At 45.7% G+C, this 26,516-nt stretch overlaps 1 protein-coding gene across 4 annotated transcripts in view; it reads right to left on the minus strand.

The window, feature by feature from the left end:
- Window positions 1-18,287: 18,287 nt before the first annotated feature.
- Window positions 18,288-26,516, minus strand: part of NRF1 (nuclear respiratory factor 1) — a 55,641-nt gene continuing 47,412 nt past the window's right edge. For all 4 annotated transcript variants that reach the window (XM_070947194.1, XM_070947195.1, XM_070947192.1 and 1 more), the window contains one exon: window positions 18,288-20,855. In XM_070947194.1, the coding sequence (XP_070803295.1) occupies window positions 20,692-20,855 (164 nt within the window). In that variant the 3' untranslated portion in view covers window positions 18,288-20,691. The remainder of the gene's footprint in view (window positions 20,856-26,516) is intronic.

The raw sequence follows: 26,516 nt of genomic DNA on the forward strand, positions 1-26,516 counted from the left end.
AGAAAGAAAGAAGGAATTAAGGAGTGAGTAGAAAGAGAAAAAAGGGAAGAAAGAAAGAAAAAGAAAAAAGGAAGGGAGGGAAAAAAGAAAGGGAGGGAGGGAGTGGAAAGAAAGAAAAAAGAAAGAAGGAAAAAGAGAAAGAAAGAAAAAGAAAGAAAGAAAAAGAGAAAGAAAAGAAGGAAGGAAAAAAAGAAAGGGAGGGAGGAAGTGGAAAGAAAGAAAGAAAGAAAGAAAGAAAGAAAGAAAGACGAAAGAAAGAAAGAAAGAAAAAAGGAAGGAAGGGAAAAAAGAAAGGGAGGGAGGAAGTGGAAAGAAAGAAAAAAGAAAGAAAGAAGGAAAAAGAGAGAAAGAAAGAAAGAGAAAGAAAGAAAGAAAAAAAAGAAAGAAAAAAGGAAGGAACGGAAAAAGAAAGGAAGGGAGGAAGTGGAAAGAAAGAAAGAAAGAAAGAAAGGGAAAAAGAGCGAGAGAAAGAGAAAGAAAGAAAAAAGAAAGAAGGAAAAAGAAAGGAGAAAGAAAGAAAGAAAGAAAGAAAGAAAGAAAGAAAGAAAGAAAGAAAGAAAGAAAGAAAGAAAGACGCAAATATTAAACAGGTATGCAGCAGGAGGAAAGGTAGTTTAATGTTAATTTTAGGGTTCCCCCCACCCCACCCTGCTCCAGAGAAGGAAGGGGAATCAGGATCTGAAAAGGAAATAAACGTTTCAAGGAAAATAAACCAACATGAGTTTGCGGGGTGGGGAGGGAGGAAAAATAACCCCGGGCACGGAGCCATCCTGGATGCTGAAGGAGGAGGCCGAGCGAGAGGAAAACGAGGCCCTTTTACAATCTTTTCTGCAACCTGCCATCCGAAAACACCTGAATTAGCCCCTTGTTTTCTCTCTGCCGGAGTGGAACTCCCCAAGCGGCCTGGCAGGTAACAGACCGAGAGAGGTGTGCCGTTGTGGTGCCTTCTGACGCAGCTGGGACCCGGGGAATCGAGCGGTGTCCGTCCTAACCCGATAAGCGGAGCCCTTCGGGGTGCGCCCAGGTGGAAAAATCACCCCAGGAAAGAGGGAAAAAATTGGGATTAATTGCATTTTTCCCAGTTCCTTTTTTCCGTTTTGGGAATCAGAGGTGGTTTCCTTCCGTCCCTCGGCGGCAATTTGCTGACTTCACTGACATTAACTGCAAGTCAATGTCTCGAATTGCGGCCGTTCATTTAGTGACCGTTTGAAGTTACAACGGCACTGAATTAAAAACGTGACTGATGACCACTTTTTACACTTTCACACTTACACAGCCAGCATCCCCCGCGGTCAGGGGATCGAAATTTGGATGCTTGACAACTGACTCGTATTTATGACGGTTGCAGTGTCCCGGGGTCATGTGATTCCCTTTTGTGACCTTCTGACGAACAAAGTCAATGGGGAAGCCGGATTCGCAGGGTTACTAACTTAACCAGTGCAAGGATTCCCTTAGCCACTGTGGCAGGAGATGTCCTCAAATGGGGAAAAACTCACTGAGCAAATGTCTCGCTTAGCAACAGAAATTTTGGGCTCAATTATGGTTGTAAGTCGAGGACTATCTGTAGAATTGAAGAGAAGAGAACAATGAATACAACAAAAGAGAACAGAATAGAACAATGAATAAAACAGAACAATGAGTAGAACAGAACAGAATGAATACAACAGAACAGAAAAGAACAAAATAGAAGATAACAATGAACAGAACAGAACAAAACAGAACAGAACAAGGAATAGAACACAATGGAGAAGAACAATGAATAGAACAGAACAGCACAATGAACAGAACAATCAATATAATAGAACAGAACAGAACAATGAATAGAATAGAAAGAATAATAAATAAAACAGAATAGAACAGAACAATGAATATATTAGAACAGAACAATGAATACCACGGAACAGAACAGAATAGAACAATGAATAGAACAGAAAGAATAATAAATAGAACAGAATAGAACAGAACAATGAATATAATAGAATAGAACAGAACAATGAATACAACAGAACAGAACAGAACAATGAATAGAACAGAAAGAATAATAAATAGAACAGAATAGAACAGAACAATGAATACAACAGAACAGAACAGAATAGAACAATGAATAGAACAGAAAGAATAATAAATAGAACAGAATAGAACAGAACAATGAATATAATAGAATAGAACAGAACAATGAATACAACAGAACAGAACAGAACAGAACAATGAATACAACAGAAAGAATAATAAATAGAACAGAATAGAACAGAACAATGAATATAATAGAACAGAACAGAACAATGAATACAACAGAACAGAACATAATAGAACAATGAATAGAACAGAAAGAATAATAAATAGAACAGAATAGAACAGAACAATGAATAGAGTAGAACAGAATAGAAGCCAGATTCACTTAACAACCATGTAACTAACTTAACAACTGCAGCGATTCACTTCCCAACCGTCTCGCTTAGCAACGGAAATTTTACGACCCCCGGTGGGTTGTCACTTGAGGACAAGCTGTGCTCGGTTTTCTCTATGTGTGTTTTAAAGTCAGGGTGGGTAAAATATGAACCCAGCCGAGGGGTGGGTGGGTCTTTTTCGGCTTTCATGCTGCCCCCCCCAGTCAGCGTCTGGCCGTGTCTCGACACATCTGTCAGGTCATCAAGCCAAGAGGGGTTTTTGAGGAGGGGTCAGAGGCAAAAAGCCTGGGGCCCAAATCTGGCCATCTCCCCAAAGCTGAACAACAGGAGCATGGGCCTCGTGATTCTGGAGGCAGCCTGCTTTGAGGTAGCTCTGTGTGTGTGTGTGTGTGTGTGTGTGTCTTTTTTTTTAAAAAATTGATTTTATTTTATTCAGAAAGACAAAATACCAAATCCAAAAAAGCTCCCCCTAAAAATTAAGAAGCAAAAAAGCAAGCCAAAATTATGCATAATACAAAATATGTAATATAATACAAAATATATAATATAGTACAAAGTACATAATAGAAAATACATAATACAAAATATATATTTTTATATATAATATATATAATACTGAAAAAAAGTCACTCATCACTGTTTTTCGCACTCAGGACCGTTGCAGCCTCCCTGTGGTCAGGCGTTCAAAATTCAGACGCTTGCAAATTCATATTTATGACAGTTGCTGGGATCATACAATCCCCCTTTTGCGACCTTCTGACGAGCAAAGTCAATCGGGAAGCCAGATTCACTTAACAACCGTGTTACTGACTTAACAACTAAAATGATTCGCTTAACGACTGTGGCAAGAAAGATTGTAAAATAAAATATTGGGCTCAATTGTGGTTGTAAATCGAGGTCTACCTCTATAAACATCATCTATTTATCAAATACAGATAGTCCTCGACTTATGACCACAAGTGAGCCCAAAATTTCCATTACTAAGTGAGACATTTGTTAAATCTCTATAAATTTTGATAAATCAATCAATCAATCAATCAATTTTTCCCTGTTTTATGACTTTTCTTGCCACTGTTGTTAAGAGAATCACTGCAGTTGTTAAGCGAGTCACATGGCTGTTAAGGGAACCCGGATTTCCCCATTGACTTTGCTTGTCAGAAGGTCGCATAAGGGGGATTGTATGATCCCAGCAACCGTCATAAATACGAATTTCCAAGCGTCTGAATTTTGAACGCCTGACCACAGGGAGGCTGTGATGATCCCGAGTGCGAAAAACGGTGATGAGTGACTTTTTTCAGTGCCGTTGTAACTTCAAATGGTCACTAAACAAACTGTTGTTAGCAACACCTGTATCTTCGTTTCGGTCCTCCATAATAAAACTTTCCCTTACAATTTTGATTAGGCACTTTCCAATGAAAAAGTATATGTTTGTGTGTGTTTGTGTGTACTTGTGTGTGTGCAAGCACCGGTTTCTTTCACACCGAACAGGTGGTCCTCGACTTACGACCACAACGGAGCCCAAACTTTCTGTGTCTAAGTGAGACATCCATTCAGTGAGTTTTACCCCATTTTACAACTGTCCTTGCCATGGCTGTTAAGTGAATCACCGCAGTTGTTAAAGTAGTCCCCCGGTTGTTAAGTGAATCTCGTTTCCCCGTTGACTTTTCTCAGAAGGTCACAAAAGGGGTTCAGGGATACTGAATACGGTCATCAATGTGAGTCCGTTGCCAACTACCCGCATGTAAATCACGTGACCGCGGGGGATGCCGCAACAGTCGTAAGTCTGAAAAATGGCCAAATAAGTCATGTTTTTCAGCGTTGTTGTCACTTCGAACGGTCACTAAGTGTAACCATTGTAATTCGAGGACTTCTGTACAACCAATATCATGTGTGTGTTTTCTCTCCATTTCAGATCAGGCGTTTTATTCCCGTTCTGGTGCCACGCGACGCCATCCGGAACAGATGAAGCTACTGACCTTCGGCCGAGGGGAGTCGATGGTCTCTCCCTCTTGCTGTCTTTGGCAATGGTAGAACTCACACTGGTGAGCTATCTGGTTCCGGTGGTTCTAGACTTGCCAACTACCGCCTGGGGGCTTAGCCACTGCTTTCTCCCTTTCCCTCCGGACCACCGAGGGGTTGATGGTCAAGCTTCAAGGATGACCGAAGAGCCAACCGGGATCTCACCTCCTGGGTCAGTGGCTGGAGCAGGTACAGCCAGATGTGGAAACAAAATCATTTCTCTACCTGGTCAAAGTCACAGAGCGATTGTTGCCGCATCTTCCTGGGTTGTCCGGCTGGCTTCGGAAGAAGAAAATTCTCTCTATGACAAAACTGCTGTCTGTCAGAAATGGTGTAGCGCCGTGATGGCGAACCTATGGTACGGATGCCACAGGTGCCACGCGGAGCCGTATCTGTGGGCATTGCCCTAGCTCAGCTCCAGTATGTATGTGCGCGCCAGCCACCTGATTTTCGGCCCTTCCGGGCCCACCGGAAATCAGGAAACAGGCTGTTTCCAGTCTCCAGAGGGCCTTCGGAGGGATGGGGAAGGCAGTTTTCACCCTCCCCAGGCTCCTAGAAAGCTTCTGGAGCCTGGGGAGGGCGAAAAAACGGGCCTACCGGGCCCATCGTGCCAAAAGCGCGGGGAGAGTGGGGGGGTCACACATGTGCGGAGGGACAGGGCGCATCGAATTATGGGTGTGGGCACACAGACGCACAACCCCCCCGCGCTCCCCCCACTTTTGGCACACGACGGCCAAAAGGTTAGCCATCACTGGTGTAGGATCTCCTGCTTGGACTCGATGACCTACAAGGTCCCTTCCAACTCTGTTAATCTGTTTTTAAAAATTTATAATTCTTTCCTAGGCCAAATGGCAACTTCCATCCCCTACCATGAGGACTAGAAACATGGTCTTCGTTTTTTTTTTTTAAATCAACATCAAAGTTGCCTTCCTAGGAATTCTGAGGAAGGGAGCTCTATGGAATCAGGGCTTTTATTTGGAAAAAAGGGGGGGGTATGGAAATCGGCCATCGGGTGGGGTGGGGGGCTCATGGGGGTGTAAGAAATGAAGGGGAGGAATGATCAGGCACAAGTTTGGGGTCTTTCTGAACTTTTAGGGACTCTCTGGCTGTCTTCGCGTGAAAATTTGCGCTAAAAATTAGCCATGTTTTAGTCACACAATAGAACATGGTTAATTAGAGGTTCATTGAAGCCATGGTTAACGAATCTGTCTTGCTGGCTTTCCTCTTATGGAGGAGATGCTTAGAGGTAGTCCTTGACTTACAACCGTTCGTTTAGTGACGGTTTGAAGTTACAACGGCACTGAAAATAATGACCATTTTTCACACTTACGACCATTGCAGCATCCTCAGTGGTCGTGTGATTTACATTCGGATGCTGGACAACTGACTCACATGTATGACCATTGCAGTGATCCCCTTTTGCGACCTTCTGGCAAGCAAAGTCGGTGGGGGAAGTCAGATTCACTTAACGGCCATTTTCCTAATTTAACAACTGTACCGATTTGCTTATATACTGTGACAAGGAAGGTCGTAAAACGGGGCAAAACTCACTTAACAACTTAGCAAGTGAAAATTTGGACGCTGTTGTGGTCGTAAGTTGAGGACTTACCTGTATGTTTTGTTTTGTTTTTAAAATACTGCATTTGACTTTCCTGCAAAGTTTGTTTGGGAATTCTGGGAGTTGAAGTCCCCCACCTTAAAATGGCCGCACACCTTTCCAGGTAAACCGACAGTCGACTCCGAGTTTCCCCATTGACTTCGCTGGTCTGAAATTCGCAAAAGGGGATCATGTGAAATCCCCCCCCCCAGGGACACTACGACTGTCATAAATCCGAGTCAGCGTTGAAGCATCTGAATTTTTATCATGGGGATGCTTGCAATGGTCATAACTGGGAAAAGCGGTCCTTCAAACCGGAATCCAGCAAAGAAAACTACATTTTCCAAGCGCCCAGCCAGGTTTTTACCTCAGGAATGTTGGTTTTGGTGAAACCAAGAATACTTCCCTCCTTTTGGATATAAAGGTAGTCCTCGATTTACGACACAACTGAGTGCAAAAATTGTGTTGCTAGGCGAGAGAGTGGTTAAGTGGGGGTTTGACTCATTTTACGACCTTTATGTCGCCGTTGTTAAGTGAATCCCTGCTGTGATTTAGTCACGCGGTTCTTAAGTGAATCTGGCTTTGACTTTGCTGGTCCGAAGGTCACAAAACGGGATCCCCAGGACACTGCAACCGTCATAAGTACATGCCAGTTTCCAAGCTTCTCAATTTTGATCATGTGACCACGGGGAGGCCGCAACGGTCGTAAGGGGGAAACAAAAGCTGTCACAAGTCCTTTTTTTCAGTGCCGTGGTAACTTCAAACGGTCACTAAACGAACGGTTGTAAGTTGGGGAAATACCTTGGAAGGAAGCCGAGGGGGGAAAGCGGAGGGCTGAATTATGGTGGGTGGGAGGTCCTGGACCCCCCCCTCCCCCCAGGCTGTCCTGCGGGATGAAAAACCGGAACGGCGCATACAAGGACCTCCTGCTGTTTGAACATCTGTCAGTCTTTGGAAATCAAAAGCCAGAAAACAATTGTGGCTCTTGTTACATCATGTTCGTAATGGGCGGGGGGTGGGGGTGATGGGTGGGGAGGTGGGGGGGCTTCTGTTCTTTGATCAGGATCAGCCGAGACCCTCCCGGCGTCTTGGGAAGCTGCTTCTGTCTTTACACGGAGTCCTCGACTTACAACACTTTGTTTAGTGGCCCGTTCAGTATCGAAAAAAGGGGCTTATGGCCGTTTTTCACACTTACGACCGTCGCAGCCTCTCCTTGGTCACATGATCCAAATTCAGACACTTGGCAACTGACTGGTGTTTGTGACGGTTGCAGTGTCCCCGGGGGAGTCGTGCAATCAGCTTTTGCGACCTTCTGATTTTCCTTTCTCCTTCCTCTTCCTTCTTCTTTCTTTGCTTCCTTCCTTCCTTTCATCTACCCATCGTTTCTCTGTCTACTTTCTCTCTTTCTCACCGTCCTCTCCTTCCTTCCTTCCTTCCTTCCTCCCTTCCATCCATCCATCATCCATCCACCCCTTCTTCCTCTCTCCTTCCTTCCTCCCTCCCTCCTCATTCTCTCCTTCCTTCCTTCCTTCCCTCCCTCCCTTTCTCCATTCCATTCATCATCCCTCCCTCCCTCCTTCCTCTCTCCTTCCTTCCTTCCATTCATTATCCATCCCCCTTTCTTCCTCCCTTCCTTCCATCCATCATCCATCCACCCCTCCTTCCTCTCCTTCCCTCCCTCCCTCCTCATTCTCTCCTTCCTTCCTTCCTCCTTCCTCCCTCCCTCTTTCTAAATTCCATTCATCATCCATCCCTCCCTCCTTCCTCTCTCCTTCCTTCCTTCCATTCATTATCCATCCCCCTTCCTTCCTTCCTTCCTTCCTTCCTTCCTCCCTCCCTCCCTCCCTCCCTCCCTCTTTCCTTCATTCCATCCATCATCCATCCACCCCTCCTTCCTCTCTCCTTCCTTCTTCCCTCCCTCCCTCTTCATTCTCTCCTTCCTTCCTTCCTTCCATCATCCATCCACCCCTCCTTCCTCTCTCCTTCCTTCCTCCCTCCCTTCCTCCCTCCACATTCTCTCCTTCCTTCCTTCCTCCTTCCTCCCTCCCTCTTTCTCCATTCCATTCATCATCCCTCCCTCCCTCCTTCCTCTCTCCTTCCTTCCTTCCTTCCTTCCTTCCTTCCTTCCTTTCATTATCCATCCCCCTTCTTTCCTTCCTTCCTTCCTCCCTCGCTCCCTCGCTCCCTCTTCCTCTTTCCTTCATTCCATTCATCATCCAGCCCCCTTCTTTCCTCTCTCCTTCCCTCTTCCTTCCTTCCATCCCTCCTTTCCCTCCTTCGGTGTCATGGATGCTGGCTCAGAGACCTGTCGGATGGATTGTGCAGTGCCAGCCCCCACCATCCACCCAGCATCACCTAAGCCCCCTCCCGCTAAACAAAGCTCCTCTGAGCACCTCGGCCCTCCTTGGGCTGAAGATCCCCTTGCCCACCTCCCCCCTCTCCCCTTTAATTCCCCCCCCTCCCTCCCTCCCCAACCCGGTGAGATGCTAATGCGATTCCCCGCTTGTCCCCGAGCGAGACGGCCGCGTGGATGAAATCTAGGCCAGGCTGCTTGGCGTATTTGGACTAAGCTCTGCGGATATCGGATGAGGCTGGGATTAGGCCTCTCCGGACTTAAAAATAATGTCAAATGCCCAGCAGACACAAGGCCGGGGGAGAAGCCGAGAGGTGGGAGCGGGAGACCCCCAATCCCGTTTCTACTCTGGAGACTGGTCCCTGGCACCGATTTTTAGGATAGGATAGGATAGGATAGGATAGGATAGGATAGGATATTGAAATAGGATAGAACAGAACAGAACAAAACAGAACAGAAAAAAGAACAGAACAGAACAGAACAGAATAGAATAGAATAAGGAATAGAATAGAATAAGAAATAGAATAACGCATTGTAAGCCACCCTGAGTCTCCGGAGAAGGGCGGCATATAAATCAAATTATAAAAAAAAATAAAATAGAATATTTAATAATAACTTTATTGTCACTTTGAATGTACACTAATCAGCATACATTAAAATGAAATTACATTACGTACATCTCTCAGACTGGTTTTTTTCTTTCCCAAACTGACAAATCTTTTCATTTTTATTCAAAATATTAACATACTGACTCCAAAAAAAAAAAAAAAAAGGAAAAAAAGAGAAAAAAACCACAAAATCTACACACCTTCCACCGCGCTCTCAAGACCTTTTCATTCCATCAGGCTGGCCTGGCCTAATTTTTCCCTTTTTTTTCCTTTTTAAAACACAAATTTTAATTCGTTTTTAATTTATTGGGATGTTTTAAATCTGTCTTCGGCCAAATTGTTTAATTCGGTTTTATTCTGTTTTTAAATTTTGTATTTATGTGTTTTTATCTTGTGGCTGTTCACCACCCTGAGTCCTTCGGGAGTAGGGCGGTATATAAATCAAATATAAATCAAATCAAATAAATAAAAGCAGAACAAAACCAGACAAGATTACGCACAGAGAGAGGGAACAAAAAATATTTTTTTTAATTTAAGTTCAAGATGTATTTATTAATTTTGTTTTCCTAAACAGACAGATCTGCTGAACAGCAGAAACACCCAAATCCTTTTCCAGGGCAGAGCAGAACGAGCAAAAAAACCCCCAACCCAAATAATATTAAAATATTGTGAGTGGCACTTGGCAACCTGGGCTATAAGTTAATCGCTCTCGAAATGATCTCCTTAAGGAAAGCGCTGAGCCGGCCAGGTGCAGAGGTGCACCGAGGTCATTACCAATATTTAAAGATGCTCTGATGCTTAATTAGATCTTCCCCAGCTGCATTTGCAAAATACCTTAAGCGCATTTTTGTTTAACCTTGGTTAAGGGTGAGGGGGACAGCGGTGGTGGGTGGCTTAGCCGGTCACTGCAGACTCAAGCCCGTTGATCGGCCTCCCATTGTGCACGGGCTCAGAATAAACAAGGCGAATTTATTTGCACAACATTGGAAAAATGAGGCAACTCCTACAGATGAAAATATAATTTAAAAAAAAAACATATTCGACTGTGCGGAAATGGATAGGTTAACATTAAAGGGAAAGGACAAAGAAGACACCGAATATTTTTTTTAAACTTGGGATTTGTTTTATCGATTATTAGATAATACGAACTAGAAATTAAAAGTTGGAAGAATACTATTATGTACAAGTAATGAATATTATTATTACTATTATGTGTATGTAAAATGACCCAGACAATACACTGTTTACTAAATACTTATATATGTTAAAGAAAAATGTATAAATAATTTAAAAAAAGAAAAGAAACTAGGTGAATTTAGGAATTGGGGCTGTTGGATGAAGGCCGCCTCTTCGTTATAGTTTGGGGAGAAAGTTTGAATCTTTCGTCCTTTTGGTCTGTTTTAATATTTAATATTGTTTTCATCTGTTCTGTTTTATTTATTGTAAGCCGCTCGGAGACTCTGCGATCTCTGTGAGATGACTGGCATCTATATTTAAGAAATAATACGGTAATCATAACAGTCCTCACAAACTGAGGACCCAGTTTGTGGGGGCAATAAGATGACTTTGTATAAATATACAAAAGGATGAAGGCTATTGCTTAACGCATTGTAAGCCGCCCTGAGTCTCCGGAGAAGGGCGGCATATAATTCAAATTAAAAAAACAAAACAAAACTGGAGCACCACTAAAACAGAGATCGTCTTCGACTTACAACGGTTCGTTTAGTGACCATTCAAAGTTACCACGGCACGGAAATAAAAAGGGACAGTGGTGGGTTGCTCCCGGTTCAGTCCGGTTCTTGTGAACTGGTAGTAACGGTGGTGGGAGGCTCCACCCACTGCCCGGCACAGGTGCTCCCGTTGCAAACCGGTAGTGGAGGTAAGTAGAACCCACCCCTGACTTAGGACCATTTTTCACACTTAACGACCCTTGCGGCATTCCCAATGATCATGTGATCAAAATTCGGGCGCTTGGCAACTGATTCATATTTATGACGGACGCAGTGTCCTGGTGTGTGTGATCCCCTTTTGCTGGCTTCGGACAAGCAAAGCCAGATGGAGGAAGCCAGATTCACTTAACACCCAGAGCAAAAAAGGTTGCAAATTGTCGGTGACTCGCTTAACAACTGCCTCGCTTAGCAACGGAAATTACGTCAAAATTGTGGTCCTAATTCGAGGACTACTTGTATCCCTTAGGATAACCGATAAGACGCTCAGATTTCACGGCTTGGTTAGATTTGATCTCTTTTTTTAAAGATCTTTCGGCAAAACAGATCCCGACCCATTCTGTGTCTGTGAAGAGTTGGAAGGGTCCTAAAAGATCATCTAGTCCTACCCCCTCCCTGGATGCCATAGGCTGATCTTTCTATCGGCTCGTCAACTTTTAACCATTTCATTTTTGCTGCTTTTGTCTTGCCCAAATGTATTTCCTTGTAATTCAAATATATTATCTCTTGCCTTGAAAAATTGTTAATAAATGAATGGATAAATAAATGATTGTATCTGAATCTATCTATCTATCTATCTATCATCTATCTATCGTATATACATTTAAAAAAAAAATTGGCCAAGGGAAATTATTGGGTGGAATGGAGAACATCTCTTATGCAGATAGTCCTGGACATACAATGATTCATTTAGTGACCATTCAAACTTAGAATGGCACTGAAAATTACTTACGACCGTTTTTCACACTTACGACGGTTGCCGTATCCTGTGGTGACGTGATCAAAATTTGAAGCGCTTTGCAACCGACTAAAAAGAGTCAAAATTCACTTAACAACTATCTCGCTTAGCAACATAAATTTTGGGCTCAATTGTGGTCCTATGTCTAAGGCTACCTGTAATTCTATTTATTTTCTACTCATGAAGTATTCAAACTCGGAGTGAAAATCAACCCCTTGCCATAAAATGAGAAATTTTAGATCATTGAACGATCCTGTGTCATCCTTCCAAACGGATATTTCCAAGCGTGCTAAAACCACAGTTTAAAAACCACAAATCAAAGTGGGTTTAAACTGTCTGTTGAAGAAAACAGAATAATAAAGAGTCGGAAGGGACCTTGGAGGTCTTCTAGTCCAACCCCCAGCTCAGGCAGGAAACCCTATACCATTTCAGACAAATGGTTGTCCAATCTCTTCTTAAAAACCTGCAGTGTTGGACCACCTACACCTTCTGGTGGCCAGCTGTTCCACTGGTTAATTGTTCTAGCAGTTGGGAAATTTCTCCTTAATTCCAGGTTGCTTGGTTAGTTTCCATCCGTTGCTGCTTCTCCTGCCTTCAGGTGCTTTGGAGAATAGCTTGACCCCCTCCCCCTCTTCTTTGGGGCAGCCCCTCAAATACTGGAACCCTGCTATCATGTCACCCCCACCCCGGTCCTTCTTTTCTCTAGACCGGCCAAACCCAATTCCTGCAAATCTTCATATGTTTTTTTAATCTCCAGGCCTTTCATCATTTTAGTTGCTCTTCTCTGCACTTTTTCCAGAGTCTCAATCTCTTTTTTTAATATCGTGGCGACCAAAATGGGATGCAATATGTCACTGCGTTTTTGTACTTACCAGATGAGCTCTTATTTTTGAATTTCAGACTTACCGTAGCTTGCCAAGTCCTTCTCAGCAAGCTAACTGCGCATGTCCACATTCTTTCACTTTCTTCTAACTTTCTTTGTTCTCCGGCCAGGAGAGGTGCCAAGATGTAATTAATTAGCTAGTAAGATGTTTTATTTTCTTTATAACAAATAAATGAGTTTTTCTTAGAAAACATATCTTCGGGTTTATTTTCTTAAAGTATACTTCAAGGAAAGGTCACGATCCATTTCGCTAATCATGGATTAGAGAATGGTAATCTCTAATCTCTAATCCCAGAATGGGATTAATTGCCACCCTGACACAATATTTCAATTTCTCCCGTGCTTTGTGAGAACAAGGGGAAAAGGTGACTTTAAAAATCCTGGGTTGGTGACCTTAATGTCTGAATGCCCGATTTGACTTTTTAAGCCCTAAACAGTTTAAGGCGCTGGTCCTCAAGATTCCTCTTTTGAGAACTGCGCCTTAAACTGTTTAGGGTTTAAAAAGTCAAATCAAGCATTCAGACGGTGACTTTTAAACAGTTCTGGGCCTGGCCCAGTAAAATAATCCAAGGTGGATCACCTCCATATGCCAGTTTGTCCATCAGCCCAAGCCTGGTTTAAGGCAGGGGTGAAATCCAGCAGGTTCTGGAGAACCGGTAGCGGAAATTTCGAGCAGTTCGACGAACTGGTAGCGGAAATTTTGAGTAGTTCGGAGAACTGGCAAATACCACCTCTGGCTGGCCCCAGAGTGGGGTGGGAATGGAGATTTTGCAGTATCCTTCCCTCAGGAGTGGGGTGGGAATGGAGATTTTGCAGTATCCTTCCCTCAGGAGTGGGGTGGGAATGGAGATTTTGCAGTATCCTTCCCCCAGGAGTGGGATGGGAATGGAGATTTTGCAATATCCTTCCCCCTGGAGCGGGATGGGAATGAAGATTTTGCAGTATCCTTCCCCCTGGAGTGGGGTGGGAATGGAGATTTTGCAATATCCTTCCCCCAGGAGTTGGGATGGGAATGAAGATTTTGCAGTATCCTTCCCCCTGGAGTGGGGTGGGAATGGAGATTTTGCAGTATCCTTCCCCCTGGAGTGGAATGGGAATGGAGATTTTGCAGTATCCTTCCCCCTGGAATGGGGTGGGAATGGAGATTTTGCAATATCCTTCCCCCTGGAATGGGGTGGGAATGGAGATTTTGCAGTATCCTTCCCTTGCCACGCCCACCAAGCCTCGCCAACTAAGCCACGCCCACAGAACCAGTAGTAAAAAAAATTGGATTTTACCACTGGTTTAAGGGGAAAGATTTCGCCGTCACTGTTTAGCTGATATCCTTCAAACCGGGATCCAGCAAAGAAGACTACATTTTCCATGAGCCAAGCCAGGTTTTTACCTCAGGGAAGTCGGTTGTGTGAAACCAAGAATACTTCCTTCTTTTTGGACATACAGGTAGTCCTCAATTTATGACCACAATTGAGTCCAAAAATCAGTTTCTTCGCTACTGGTTCAGAACCGCGAGTGTGCGCGCTTCCTTCACTTGTGCGTGGCGCTTCTGCGCATGCACAGACAGAGCATCCGTGATGACGTCCGGATGGGTGGGCGGAGCCTCTCGCAGCCGCCGCTACTATTGATTCGCCCGAACCGCGGTGAACTGGTAGAAACCCACCACTGCCAAAAATGCTGTTGCTAGGCGAGACAGTGGTTAACTGGGGGTTTGACTCATTTTACGACCTTTCTTGCCGCAGTTGTTAAGTGAATCACTGCTGTGATTTAGTCACACGATTCTTAAGTGAATCTGGCTTTGACTTTGCTGGTCCGAAGGTCGCAAAAGGGGATCATGTGCCAGTTGCCAAGCTTCTGAATTTTGATCACATGATCGTGGGGATGCTGCGACGGTCGTTAAGTGCGAAAAACTGTCACAAGTCACTTTTTTCAGGGCCGTTGTAACTTCGGTCACGGTTGTAAGTCGAAGAGGACCTGTATCTTCGTTAATAGTAAAACTTCCCATTAAGATTTTTATGAGGCACCTTCCAAGAAAGAAGTGTGTGTGTTTTTGTGTTGTGTTGTGTTACGTGTGTGTGTTTGTGTGCAAGCCTTGGTCTCTTCCACACCGTACAACTGTCATTCCTGATGGTTAGAAAACATTGACAAAAAAACCCAGTGACTCGGTGTGTCTCATCACTGGTTTTGCTCAAGCAGTGGCTGGCTGGTCCTTTTTTTGGCAAAACTCGAATTTGGGATCCTGCCCTGAGCCTGGGGTGGACTGGATGACCTCAAGCACCCTTCAATGGTGCTTTTTCAGAAGGCAACTGAACTGCCTTGTTTTTTCTTTTGATCCCTTTCCAAACCCAGACTTCTATGAAATAAACGAGTCAATGATCGATCAAGCCAGTTTACAAATTGCTCAGCACTGGTACTTGAGATTCCAATACTCTGACTAGCACTGATGAGGTTACCTAGTTGGGTCACGAAACGTCTGCAAGAAAACGGCCAAGCTCAAGAGATCACCAAGGATCCCTCGTTTTAATCCTGAGCTACAAATATTCCCCTTTATTGGGACTTTAGCCATCCTGGAGAAATGATTCTGCAAGTTTTTCTTGAAACGTTATGCTTTTGATTATGTTTGCTTGACATTAATAATAATAATAATAATAATAATAATAATAATAATAATAATAATAATAGTAATAACAAGCTTAAAAATCTATTTGGTCACTGGTATGCTCATTGTTTCTAGCTAGTCAAGACCGAGTTGCTAAATTAATCCCCTGGTCATTATGTAAAAAATACAACTTACCTGTATCCAAAAAGCCATGGGAACATAAAGTGGGAAAAGTTATAGAAAATGAGAAGGTGAAGATCTTGTGGGACTTTCGAATACAGACGGATCGTCACTTGGAACACAACACGCCAGATATCACAGTTGTCGAAAACCGAAACGTACAATTTATTGACATCGCGGTACCAGGAGATGCCAGAATCGAAGAAAAAGAACTGGAATAAAATCACGAAATATCGCGACCTGGCCATCGAAACTACACGGCTATGGATGAAACATGTCACCGCGATACCCATTGTCATCGGGGCACTTGGTACCATGTCCAAGAATTTTATAACATACATCAGCAAATTGCAGCTTCCTGCAATAACACCAGCGGAACTGCAAAAAAATGCGCTACTTGGAACATCCTACATCTTAAGAAGGTACTTGGTTGATCCCTAGGACACTGGCAGCAACTGGTATTAACCATTGGCACCAGTCAATAATATTTATGATGCATTTTTGAATGTTCAGTTGACTTGAGTTTCATATTTAATGAATAATAATAATAATAATAATAATATTTGGTTGATACCTAGGATGCTGGCAGCAACCCGTATCAACCATTAGCACCAGTCAGTGGTATTTGTGATGCATTTTTGAATGTTCAGTTGACTTGAGTTTCATATTTAATGAATAATAATAATAATAATAATAATAATAATAATAATAATTGGTTGATACCTAGGATGCTGACAGCAACCCGTATCAACCATTAGCACCAGTCAATAATATTTGTGATGCATTTTTGAATGTTCAGTTGACTGAGTTTCATGTTTAATGAATAATAATAATAATAATAATAATAATAATAATAATAATAATAATAAATTGGTTGATACCTAGGATGCTGGCAGCAACCCATATCAACCATTAGCACCAGTCAATAATATTTGTGATGCATTTTTGAATGTTCAGTTGACTGAGTTTCATGTTTAATGAATAATAATAATAATAATAATAATAATAATAATAATAATAATAATAATAATAGGTTGATACCTAGGATGCTGGCAGCAACCCGTATCAACCATTAGCACCAGTCAATGCATATTTGACTGCATATTTGTGATGCATTTTTGAATGTTCAGTTGACTGAGTTTCATGTTTAATGAATAAAGTAAATAATAATGCTTAAAATCTCTTTGGTCACTGGTGTGCTCCTTGTTCCGGGATCCAAAAGACCCAGGGACTGGGCATGTGATATCTATCCTGACACAAAACAGATTCAAGAAAAAAGCTTTCCACAGTCCATCCTCAAGTACAGATAGTCCTCAATTTATATCAGTTACTTTAGCCACCGAAGTTACAATGGCAGTGAAAAAAGTTGACGACTGTTTTTCACACTTTTGTAGCATCCCCCGCGCTCATGTGATCAAAATTTTCAGCTGGTTCATACTTACGACCGTTGCACATGATCCCGTTTTGCGACCTTCTGACCAGCAGGGGAAAACCAGATTCACTTAACAACCGGATTACTAACTTATCAATGGCAGGGATTCACTTAACAACCATGGCAAGAAAGGTCGTACATTGGGGGGAAATTCATTTAACAAATGTCTTGCTTAACAACCAAAATTTTGGGCTCGATTGTGGCCGTAAACCAAGGACTACCTGTAGATTTAAAAACTGCACATTTGACCGGGATTGGGAGGAATACAATGCCATGCAAAACTTTTATCTTCTCCAGTGTCAATCACCAACCTGAATGAAAAAAAAAAATGCTTGTTTTTTCCAGGACTTTGAAGTTATCTCTTTATTTAATCACATTTATTTGCCGATGACTCTGAAAGTCCTTCCCTCTCCTTAAATTCGATTCATGGACCAGAAACTTGAAAGGGTCCCAGATGCCCCCTAGATCCAAAATCTATTTGAGGTGTGCAGGTACCAAAATTTGTCCTGAAGGTGCTTTTTTTCCAAGGGGCAATTGGACTTTCTGGTTTTTCTTTGAAGACGTTTCGCTTCTCATCCTAGAAGCTTCTTCAACTCCTACTGGATGGTGGATGGATGGATCCAGCCAGAGCTGAAGAAGCTTCTTGGATGAGAAGCGAAACATCTTCAAAGAAAAACCAGAGAGTCCAGTTGCCTCTTGAAAAAGCACCTTTGGGACCACGGCCTGGAGGACTGAGAATCTCCATAGACAAATTCCAAAAATGTCTTTATTCTGAGCGATGGAGACAGCTGATCTTCGGGGTTTAGAAGTTTATAGAACTATAAGCTATAATTGGTCCCCGTTCTTAAGATCTCAAAGCAGAGATTCTCCTGGGTTGTTAGGCACATAAAAGTGTTGGAAACAGATCCTGGATCCCTGTTGGAACTTTTGGCCGGCTGAACCGGAGTTAGGATGCTCGGCTGTTCGTAGACGCGGCACGATGGGTGATGCTCGACTCTGAATTCGGATCGACAAACATCGTGGCTGCTACGGATCTCACAATACTCGACTTACACACTTTCGTTTAGTGACCGGTTTACAAGGGCAGTGAAAAAAAGCAACGTGACTATTTTTCACACAGGACAATTGCAGCATGATGTTATCAAAACCTGGCCGCTTAGCCACTGACTCGTATTTATGACGGTGGCAACACCCCGTGGTTAGGGGATCTCCTTTTTTTGACAAGCAGAGAAGTCAACAGGGAAGCCACATTCACATCATAGCTGCAGTGATTCCGGAGGGGTCTCCAAATTTGTCAACTTTTAAGAGTTGTGGACTTCAATTCCCAGAATTCCCCAGCCAGTTGACTAGGGAATTCTGGGAGTTGAGGTCTATAAGTCTTGAACTTTGAACCTCTGGCATGGCTGACTAGGGAATTCTGGGAGTTGAAGTCCACAAGTCTTCAAGTTTGGAGACGCATGTGGGATAAGCCAACCCCTTTGTGACTTTGTCCTGGGCAATAGACAAAAGAAATGTGAACGAAGGGCAACCTCTGGACACATCTGTAACAATTTATTGAATGAGGAAATAGACAGAATTGGGGGAAACAACAGGGAAACCCCATGCTTTTGACAGTAGTGGCAGGAAAAGAGGATTTTTCTTTTTCTTCTTTGGGTCTCAGGGAAATAATTTCTCAGTCTATCAGAACTTTATTCTGTCACCGGGGAGGGGAAAAAGAAACATAAAAAGGAACACCAACTTTAAAGTCACATCTGACGTCTCTTTACAACGACAATAAAAAATAATATTTAAAAAATGAAAAACGACGACAACCAAAAATCAAAAGAAAAATCAAAAGCAAAGACCTGGGAAGGAAAACTTCTCCTCGATTTACGTCCGGAAGAAAATATGTCTACAAAGGACCCTCGTAGGTTATCCTCTCTTTTCCCCCCCCCACCCCTCTCTCCTTGTTTTAAATCGAGAAAAAGAAGCCAGGTTTAAAAGACACGAACCTGGAAAGAGACCGGTGGGGAAGGAGAGAGAGAGAGAGAGGAGTCAGCTTGAAAAACTGACTTTTTTTGCAAAATGGTATTCTGCGTCAAAGGACAGAAGAAGGCAGTTAAATACTGTGGGTGTCTCCATGAGGAAAGACGGAGTGGATGGGTTTTTTTCCAGCAATTTTCAGGAGTGGGTGGCAGGGGGTCTCCCTGGAAGCCCCCTGAAATGGGAGATATAACTGCTCAGTCGAACCTTAGGTGGGGATGAGCTGCTTTTCACCCACCCATTCAAGGGCCGTTTCCCTCCCACCCACCCCGGGCTATTCAGGGGTCATCCGTGGGCAGGGAGGAAAGAAGGAAGGAAGGAGGGAGGGAGGGAGGAAGGAAGGAGGGAGGGAAGGAAGGAAAGAGGGAGGGGAGGGGAGAGAAAGAGAGGGAGGAAGGAAGGGAAGAAAAAAGGAAGGGAAGGAAGGAAAGAGGGAGGGAGGAAGGAAGGAAGGAAAAGAGAGGAAATAGAGAGAGGGACAGAAGGGAGGGGAGAAAAGTAGAAAATAGGAGGGAAGAAGGAAAGCAGAAAAGGGAAGAGGGAGGAAAAGAGAGGGAATGGAGAGAGGGACAGAAGGGAGGGGAGAGAAAGAGAGGGATTAGAGAGAGGGAGGGAGGGAGGAAAGAAGAAAGGAAAAAAGGAAAGAGGAAGAAAAGAGGGAGAGAGGAAGAGAGGGACTGGAGAGAGGGAGGGAGGAAAGAAAGGAAGGAAAAAAGGAAAGAGGAAGAAAAGAGGGAGGGAAGAGAAAGAGGGAATAGAGGGAGGGAGGGAGGAAAGAAGAAAGAAAGGAAAAAAGGAGGGAGGGAGGGGGAACAGGAAGACATCACACCTTTGCATGAGTGCACTTGGATGCCAGTGGCCAAGAGCTACTGGCAAGGATGATGGGTCATGGGGTGGAGGGCCAGGACTGCCCCACAGGGGTCTTAACTGAGAAAGGGTTTTTTTAGGAAGGTTTCCGGCTAGGCACCATCCATACGAGGGGAAACCCATTGATGGGAAAGGGATCCAAAATCAGAATGGCCGGCGCGGCCTTTGAAACCACCCTGGGAAAGATTATTTTGAGGGTCTGTGGCTCAAAAACAGGGGCCGGGGGGGGGGGGGAGGAATCGAGAGGAAGGGGATACCCTCTTTGCAGCGTGCCCCCTGCCTCTTTCTTTCGACCTTTCACAACTGGCGAGGGCTGAGGTGGAAGAGAGCCAAAACAGGTCAGCGAAGGATTCTCGGATGAGCCATCTAACTTGGACTTTCCAACGGAAAGGAGGGAGCTCCGATGCCACCTGGCTACCAAAGAGTCCTGGACGCAGGTCCAGAATCGGCAGATAACAGGATCACCGCCTTCTCCGGGAGATGCGATTTTCCCGGGGCGCCTTTTCGAGGAAAAAAAAAAGGGTCTTTTCCCATAAGACGTCGCGACATTTCTCGTCCTCGCATGAAATTCCCGCCCGTCGTTTCTCGTTTTCGTGCGAAATTCTCGTCCATCAACGTTTCTCGTCCTCGCGGGAAATTCTTGTCCGTACGAGAAAAACAGCCCTAAATTCTCGAGGTGAGGACGGTAGGGGTGAGCTCGGTGGGAATGGTGGGACGGTGAGGGTCCGCCAGGGAGGGGGGGCCTGGGCCCCGACTTCACAAACAGAGGGCAGGAAAGCTTTCCGATCCTCGCCCTTCTTCGGAACGGGCGATCCATGCAAAGAAAGCCGGGGCGTAACCTGTCCGGACGAGCCTCCTCGCTCCTATGGGAGCAGGTGGGTCCGCTCGATGACCCAGCAGGCACACGCCCTTTTCCCGCTCTGGGTTGCGTAGTCCAAAGTTGTGAGACTCCCAACGCTTCCTGATTGCATTTCCGGAGAGGTGTAGAAAAATCGGAGAAGAGAGGAAGAAGCTGTGGCATCACAATCTGGCCTTGGTCGGCTGTCACTGTTCTAGCGTGACCACTTCCACCGCCTGGCCGTCCATGGTGACGGTGCTGTCGGTGATCCTGGCAGTCACGGGGGCCATGGCCACCTGAACGGGGCCGTTCCCCTGGGCGAGGCTGGTGACGACCGTCTGGTACATGCTCACTGGGATCTGGACCAGGCCTGGGGAAAAAATTGAGGGAATAAAGATAGTTATTTTGGCCAGCGGGATAGTCCTAGACTTACAACAGTTTGTTTAGCTACCGTTCAAAGTGACCACAGCACTGAAAAAAGTCACATGACCGTTTTTCCCTCCCACTTAGGACCGTTGCAGCCTTCCTGTGGTCACATGATCAAAATTCAGCCACTTGGCAGCTGGCTCATATTTATGACGGTCACGTGATCCCCTTTTGCGACCTTCTTACAAGCAAAGTCAATGAGGAAGCCGGATTCACTGAACAACCGTATTACTACTGCAGGGATTCACAGGGTCAAGAAAGGTCATAAAATGGAGCAAAGCTCACTTAACAAATGCGTAAGAGGTTAAGAGTAATTTTAGGCTCGATTGAGGTCATACGTCGAGGTTACATATGTAGAAGTTATGAGCTTTGCAGCATCCCCATGGTCATGTGATCAAAATTCAGAGGCTTGGCAACCGCTCTGTACTTATGACCGTTGCTGTGTCCCAGGGTCCTGCGATCCTTTTTTGCGACCTTCTGACAACCTGGGGGAAGCCGGATTCACTTAACAACTGGGTTACTAACTTTTATCAACCGCAGTGATTCACTTAACGGCTGTGGCCAGAAAGGTTGTACAATGGGGCGAAACTCACTTAAGAAATGTCTCGCTTAACAACAGAAACAGGGGGCTCAATTGTGGTCGAGGACTACCTGTACCATCTGTCTGAAATGGTATCTAGGGTTTCCTGCCTGAGCTGGGGGTTGGACTAGAAGACCTCCGAGGTCCCTTCCGACTCTGTTCTTCTGCTATTCTTTTTCCTTCCTTCCTTCCTTCCTTCCTTCCTTCCTTCCTTCCTTCCTTCCTTCCTTCCTGTTCCTTCCTTCCCTTTTCTCTCCTTCCCTTTTTCCTTCCTTCCTTTCTTCCTCCTTCCCTTCCCTTTTGCTCCTCCCTTCCCCTTTTCTCTCCTTCCTTCTTTCCTCCCTCCCTCCCACCCTCTTTCTTTCCTTCCCCATCACTGGAGGTTTTTAAGAAGAGATTGGGCAACCATGTGTCTGAAATGGTATATAGGGGTTCCTGCCTGAGCAGGGGGTTGGACTAGAAGACCTCCGAGGTCCCTTCCAACTCTGTTATTCTGCTATTCTTTTTCCTTCCTTCCTTCCTTCCTTCCTTCCTTCCTCCCTTCCTTCCTTCCTTCCTTCCTTCCTTCCTCCCTGTTCCTTCCTTCCCCTTTTCTCTCCTTCCTTTTTTCCTTCCTTCCTCCCTCCCTTCCCTTTTGCTCCTCCCTTCCCCTTTTCTCTCCTCCCTTCTTTCCTTCCTCCCTCCCACCCTCTTTCTTTCCTTCCCCATCACTGGAGGTTTTTAAGAAGAGATTGGGCAACCATTTGTCTGAAATGGTATCTAGGGTTTCCTGCCTGAGCTGGGGGTTGGACTAGAAGACCTCCGAGGTCCCTTCCGACTCTGTTCTTCTGCTATTCTTTTTCCTTCCTTCCTTCCTTCCTTCCTTCCTTCCTTCCTTCCTTCCTTCCTTCCTTCCTGTTCCTTCCTTCCCTTTTCTCTCCTTCCCTTTTTCCTTCCTTCCTTTCTTCCTCCTTCCCTTCCCTTTTGCTCCTCCCTTCCCCTTTTCTCTCCTTCCTTCTTTCCTCCCTCCCTCCCACCCTCTTTCTTTCCTTCCCCATCACTGGAGGTTTTTAAGAAGAGATTGGGCAACCATGTGTCTGAAATGGTATATAGGGGTTCCTGCCTGAGCAGGGGGTTGGACTAGAAGACCTCCGAGGTCCCTTCCAACTCTGTTATTCTGCTATTCTTTTTCCTTCCTTCCTTCCTTCCTTCCTTCCTTCCTTCCTTCCTTCCTTCCTTCCTTCCTTCCTTCCTTCCTTCCTCCCTGTTCCTTCCTTCCCCTTTTCTCTCCTCCCTTCTTTCCTTCCTCCCTCCCACCCTCTTTCTTTCCTTCCCCATCACTGGAGGTTTTTAAGAAGAGATTGGGCAACCATGTGTCTGAAATGGTATATAGGGGTTCCTGCCTGAGCAGGGGGTTGGACTAGAAGACCTCTGAGGTCCCTTCCAACTCTGTTATTCTGCTATTCTTTTTCCTTCCTTCCTTCCTTCCTTCCTTCCTTCCTTCCTTCCTTCCTTCCTTCCTTCCTTCCTTCCTCCCTGTTCCTTCCTTCCCCTTTTCTCTCCTCCCTTCTTTCCTTCCTCCCTCCCACCCTCTTTCTTTCCTTCCCCATCACTGGAGGTTTTTAAGAAGAGATTGGGCAACCATTTGTCTGAAATGGTATATAGGGGTTCCTGCCTGAGCAGGGGGTTGGACTAGAAGACCTCCGAGGTCCCTTCCGACTGTGATTCTGAGAGGCTTTGCATTCTTCCCTGCCTGATTCTCTGGGCAGCTGCAACCTCTTTCCTTTGCTCCATCTGCAGGCCCTCGCACGCAACCTCCCGTTTTCTCTTTTGTGGTTATGCACCTGCACACCAAAACTGGCTTTGATTTTTCGGACACCTGTCGCCTGCCCCAGTTCAGGTGTATTGCATGAGGAAATAGACCGAATTGGGGAAAACAGCAGGTAAATCCCAAGCTCTGCCGTGACGGTCGTAAAGCGGTCGTGGTGGAAAAAAATTAGATTTTTTAAAAAATCCTATCGTTTTAGTCTCAATTGCAGTTGTAAATTAAGGACCACCATTGCATCAGTACGCAGAGCCCCCAGTTGAGCCCAAAATTTCCACTACTAAACAAGACAGTTGTTAAATGAACTCCGTCTCATTTTACGACCTTTCCTGCCGTAGTTGTTAAGCGAATCACCGGAGTTGTTGAGTTGGTAACACGGTTGCTAAGTGAATCTGGCCTCCCCATTGACTTTGCTGGTCAGGAATTTGCAAAAGGGGATGACGTGACTCCAGGACACTGCAACTGTCATAAATGTGAGTCAGTCGTAAAATGGGACCGAACTCACTTAAACAACAGGCTAAATTGGGGTTGTACCCGTATAGCCCGTTCTAGTATGCGAAGGAGCTGGTTTCCAATCCAACCCGAAGACCCTCTTTATGGCATTGAACCACAAACAGAATAGGATCTCCTGCTCGAGTAGGGGGTCGGTCTAGAAGACCTCCGAGGTCCCTTCCGACCCCAAGATTCTGTGGTCATCAGAGATGTGACCTGAGGCAACCCACTGGGCAGGGAGGACAGTCATGCCAGAGAAAATAAAAACAGACTACTTGGCCAAAGAGGTTCGGGACTTTATCCTAACCCTTTCAGAATAACAGGCTTGGAAGGGACCTGGGAGGTCATCTAGCCCAACCCCTCTGGATCAAGCAGGAGATCCTGTATCGTTTGGATAAACGGCTGTCCAATCTCTTTTTAAAAAAAATGAAGCACCCACAACTTCTGGAGGCAAGTCGTTTCCACTGATTTAAGTGTTTCCATTCGCAGGAAATTTCTCCTTCGTTCGCCTAAGCCCGTGATGGCGAACCTATGGCACGCGTGCCACAGGTGGCACGCGTAGCCATGTCAGTGGGCACGCGAGCTCAGCTCCGGCGCGGCCTTCTGGGCCCACCAGAAGTAGGAAAACAGGCTGTTTCCTGCCTCCGGAGGGCCTTGGTGGGTGGTGGGGAAGGCCTGTTTTTTGCTGTCCCCAGCCTCCAGAGCCTTTCTAGGAGTCTGGGGAGGGCGAAAATGGCCTTCCCCATGTCCTGGAGGCCAGAAATGGCCCATTTGCCAACTTCCGGTAGGACAGGAAGTTGGCAAATGGGCCATTTTTGGCCTCTGGAGGGCCTCCGGGGGGTGGGGAAGGCTGTTTTCTCCCTCCCCAGACTCCTAGAAAGGCCCTGGAGCCAAGCGAGAGAGAAAAATGGGCCTACTGAGCCATTGCGTGCTGGGAGCGGGGGGCGGGGGGGTCACACACGCATGCACGGGGCACATAGAATTATAGGTGTGGGCACGCGCGCACGTAACACCACCCCCTGCCCTCCCCCTCCTGGCACGCGATGGCGAAAAGGTTAGCCATCACTGTCCTAAACAGAACGCAGAATTGATCATAAGAGTCGGAAGGGACCTTGGAGGTCTTCTAGTCCAGCCCCCCGCTCAAACAGCAGATCCTATTCCACTCCAGACAAATGGCTGTCCAATCTCTTCTCAAAAACCTCCAGGGATGGAGCCCCCACAACCTCCGGAGGCATTTTTTTTTTTTGTCGGTCTGGGGGTTGTGTTGCCACGGAGGAATTCTTCCCTCTGCCTAGCTCAGTGATGGCTAACCTTTTTGCCATTGCGTGCCAAAAGCGGGGGGAGCGCGGGGGGTCATGCACACACGTGCCCATACCCGTAATTCTATGTGCCCCAACCCCCGTTCATGCGCATGTGACACCCTCCCCGGCACTCCCCCGCTTTTGGCATGTAGTAGGCCCGTTTTTCGCTCTCCCCAGGCTCCAGAGCCTTTCTAGGAGCCTGGGGAGGGCAAAAACAACTCCCCAACCTCCCTGGAGGCCCCTCTGGAGGCCGGGAATGGCTTGTTTGCTGACTTCTAATGGGAGCGGAAGGCCTGTTTTTCGCTCTCCCCAGACTCCAGAGCCTTTCTAGGAGCCTGGGGAGGGCAAAAACAACTCCCCAACCTCCCTGGAGGCCCTCTGGAGGCCGGGAATGGCTTGTTTGCCGACTTCTAATGGGAGCGGAAGGCCTGTTTTTCGCTCTCCCCAGGCTCCAGAGCCTTTCTAGGAGCCTGAGGAGGGTGAAAACGGCCTCCCCCCCTTCCAAGAGGCCTTCCGGAGGCCGAATCGGCCTGCTTGCCGACTTCCGGTGGGACCCAGAAGGCCCAAAAATCAGCTGGCCGGTGTGCGCATGCACACCGGAGCTGAGCTCGCGTGCCCACTGATATGGCTCCATCATAGGCCTAGCTGATTAAAAAGGGGGTTGAGTTGGGGGGCAGCCCCTCCAATCTTCAAAGGGACATAATTAAGATTTATTGGAAAAGCGCCATCGGTGTTGGGGGGGGGAAGGCAGTGAGATCAAAAGGTGAGGATTTCCAGCAGATTTTTTGATTTCTTTCTGAAGTTGAGATGTTGAAATGCCCCCCAAACCTGCTCTTCCTCATTCCTCGAGTGACTTTCACCCCACATCGCCTTCAACCCTATTGAGCAGGGAGGCCTCCCCCGCCCCTCCCCAACTGCGCTCGCCCATCCACCCCACCAGCAGGATGCTTCTCACAGGTAGTCCCCGATTTACAACCGGAATGGAGCCTGCCGTGACGGTCGTAAAGCGGATCAGTCCTGTGACCTGGCTAGGTTCCTTGTGGTAGCCGTTAAGGGAATGCCGAGGTCATTAAGCGAACCAATACAGGCCGTCCTTGACTTATGACCGTGATGGTGCTTGCTGCGACAGTCCTAAAGCGGATCACTTGTGTGACCTTAGGACATCATTGGGGCAGTCATTAAGTGAATGCAGAGGTTGCTAAGCAAGCCAATACAGGTAGTCGTCGGCTTAGGACTGTAATGGAGCCTGCTGCGATGGTCGTAAAGTGGATCAGTCATGTGACCTTATTTAGCTTTTTTTGTGGTGGGTGTTAGGGGAACGGTGAGGTCATTAAGCAAAACAATACAGGCAGTCCTCGACTTACAACCTTGATGGAGCTTGCTGGGACAGTCATAAAGCGGATAGGATGTGACTTTACAACGTTTTTG

Source organism: Pituophis catenifer, unplaced genomic scaffold (assembly GCF_029215685.1).
Source record: "Pituophis catenifer annectens isolate HBS135680 unplaced genomic scaffold, rPitCat1.0.hap2 SCAF_7, whole genome shotgun sequence".
Taxonomy (NCBI): Eukaryota; Metazoa; Chordata; class Lepidosauria; order Squamata; family Colubridae; genus Pituophis; species Pituophis catenifer.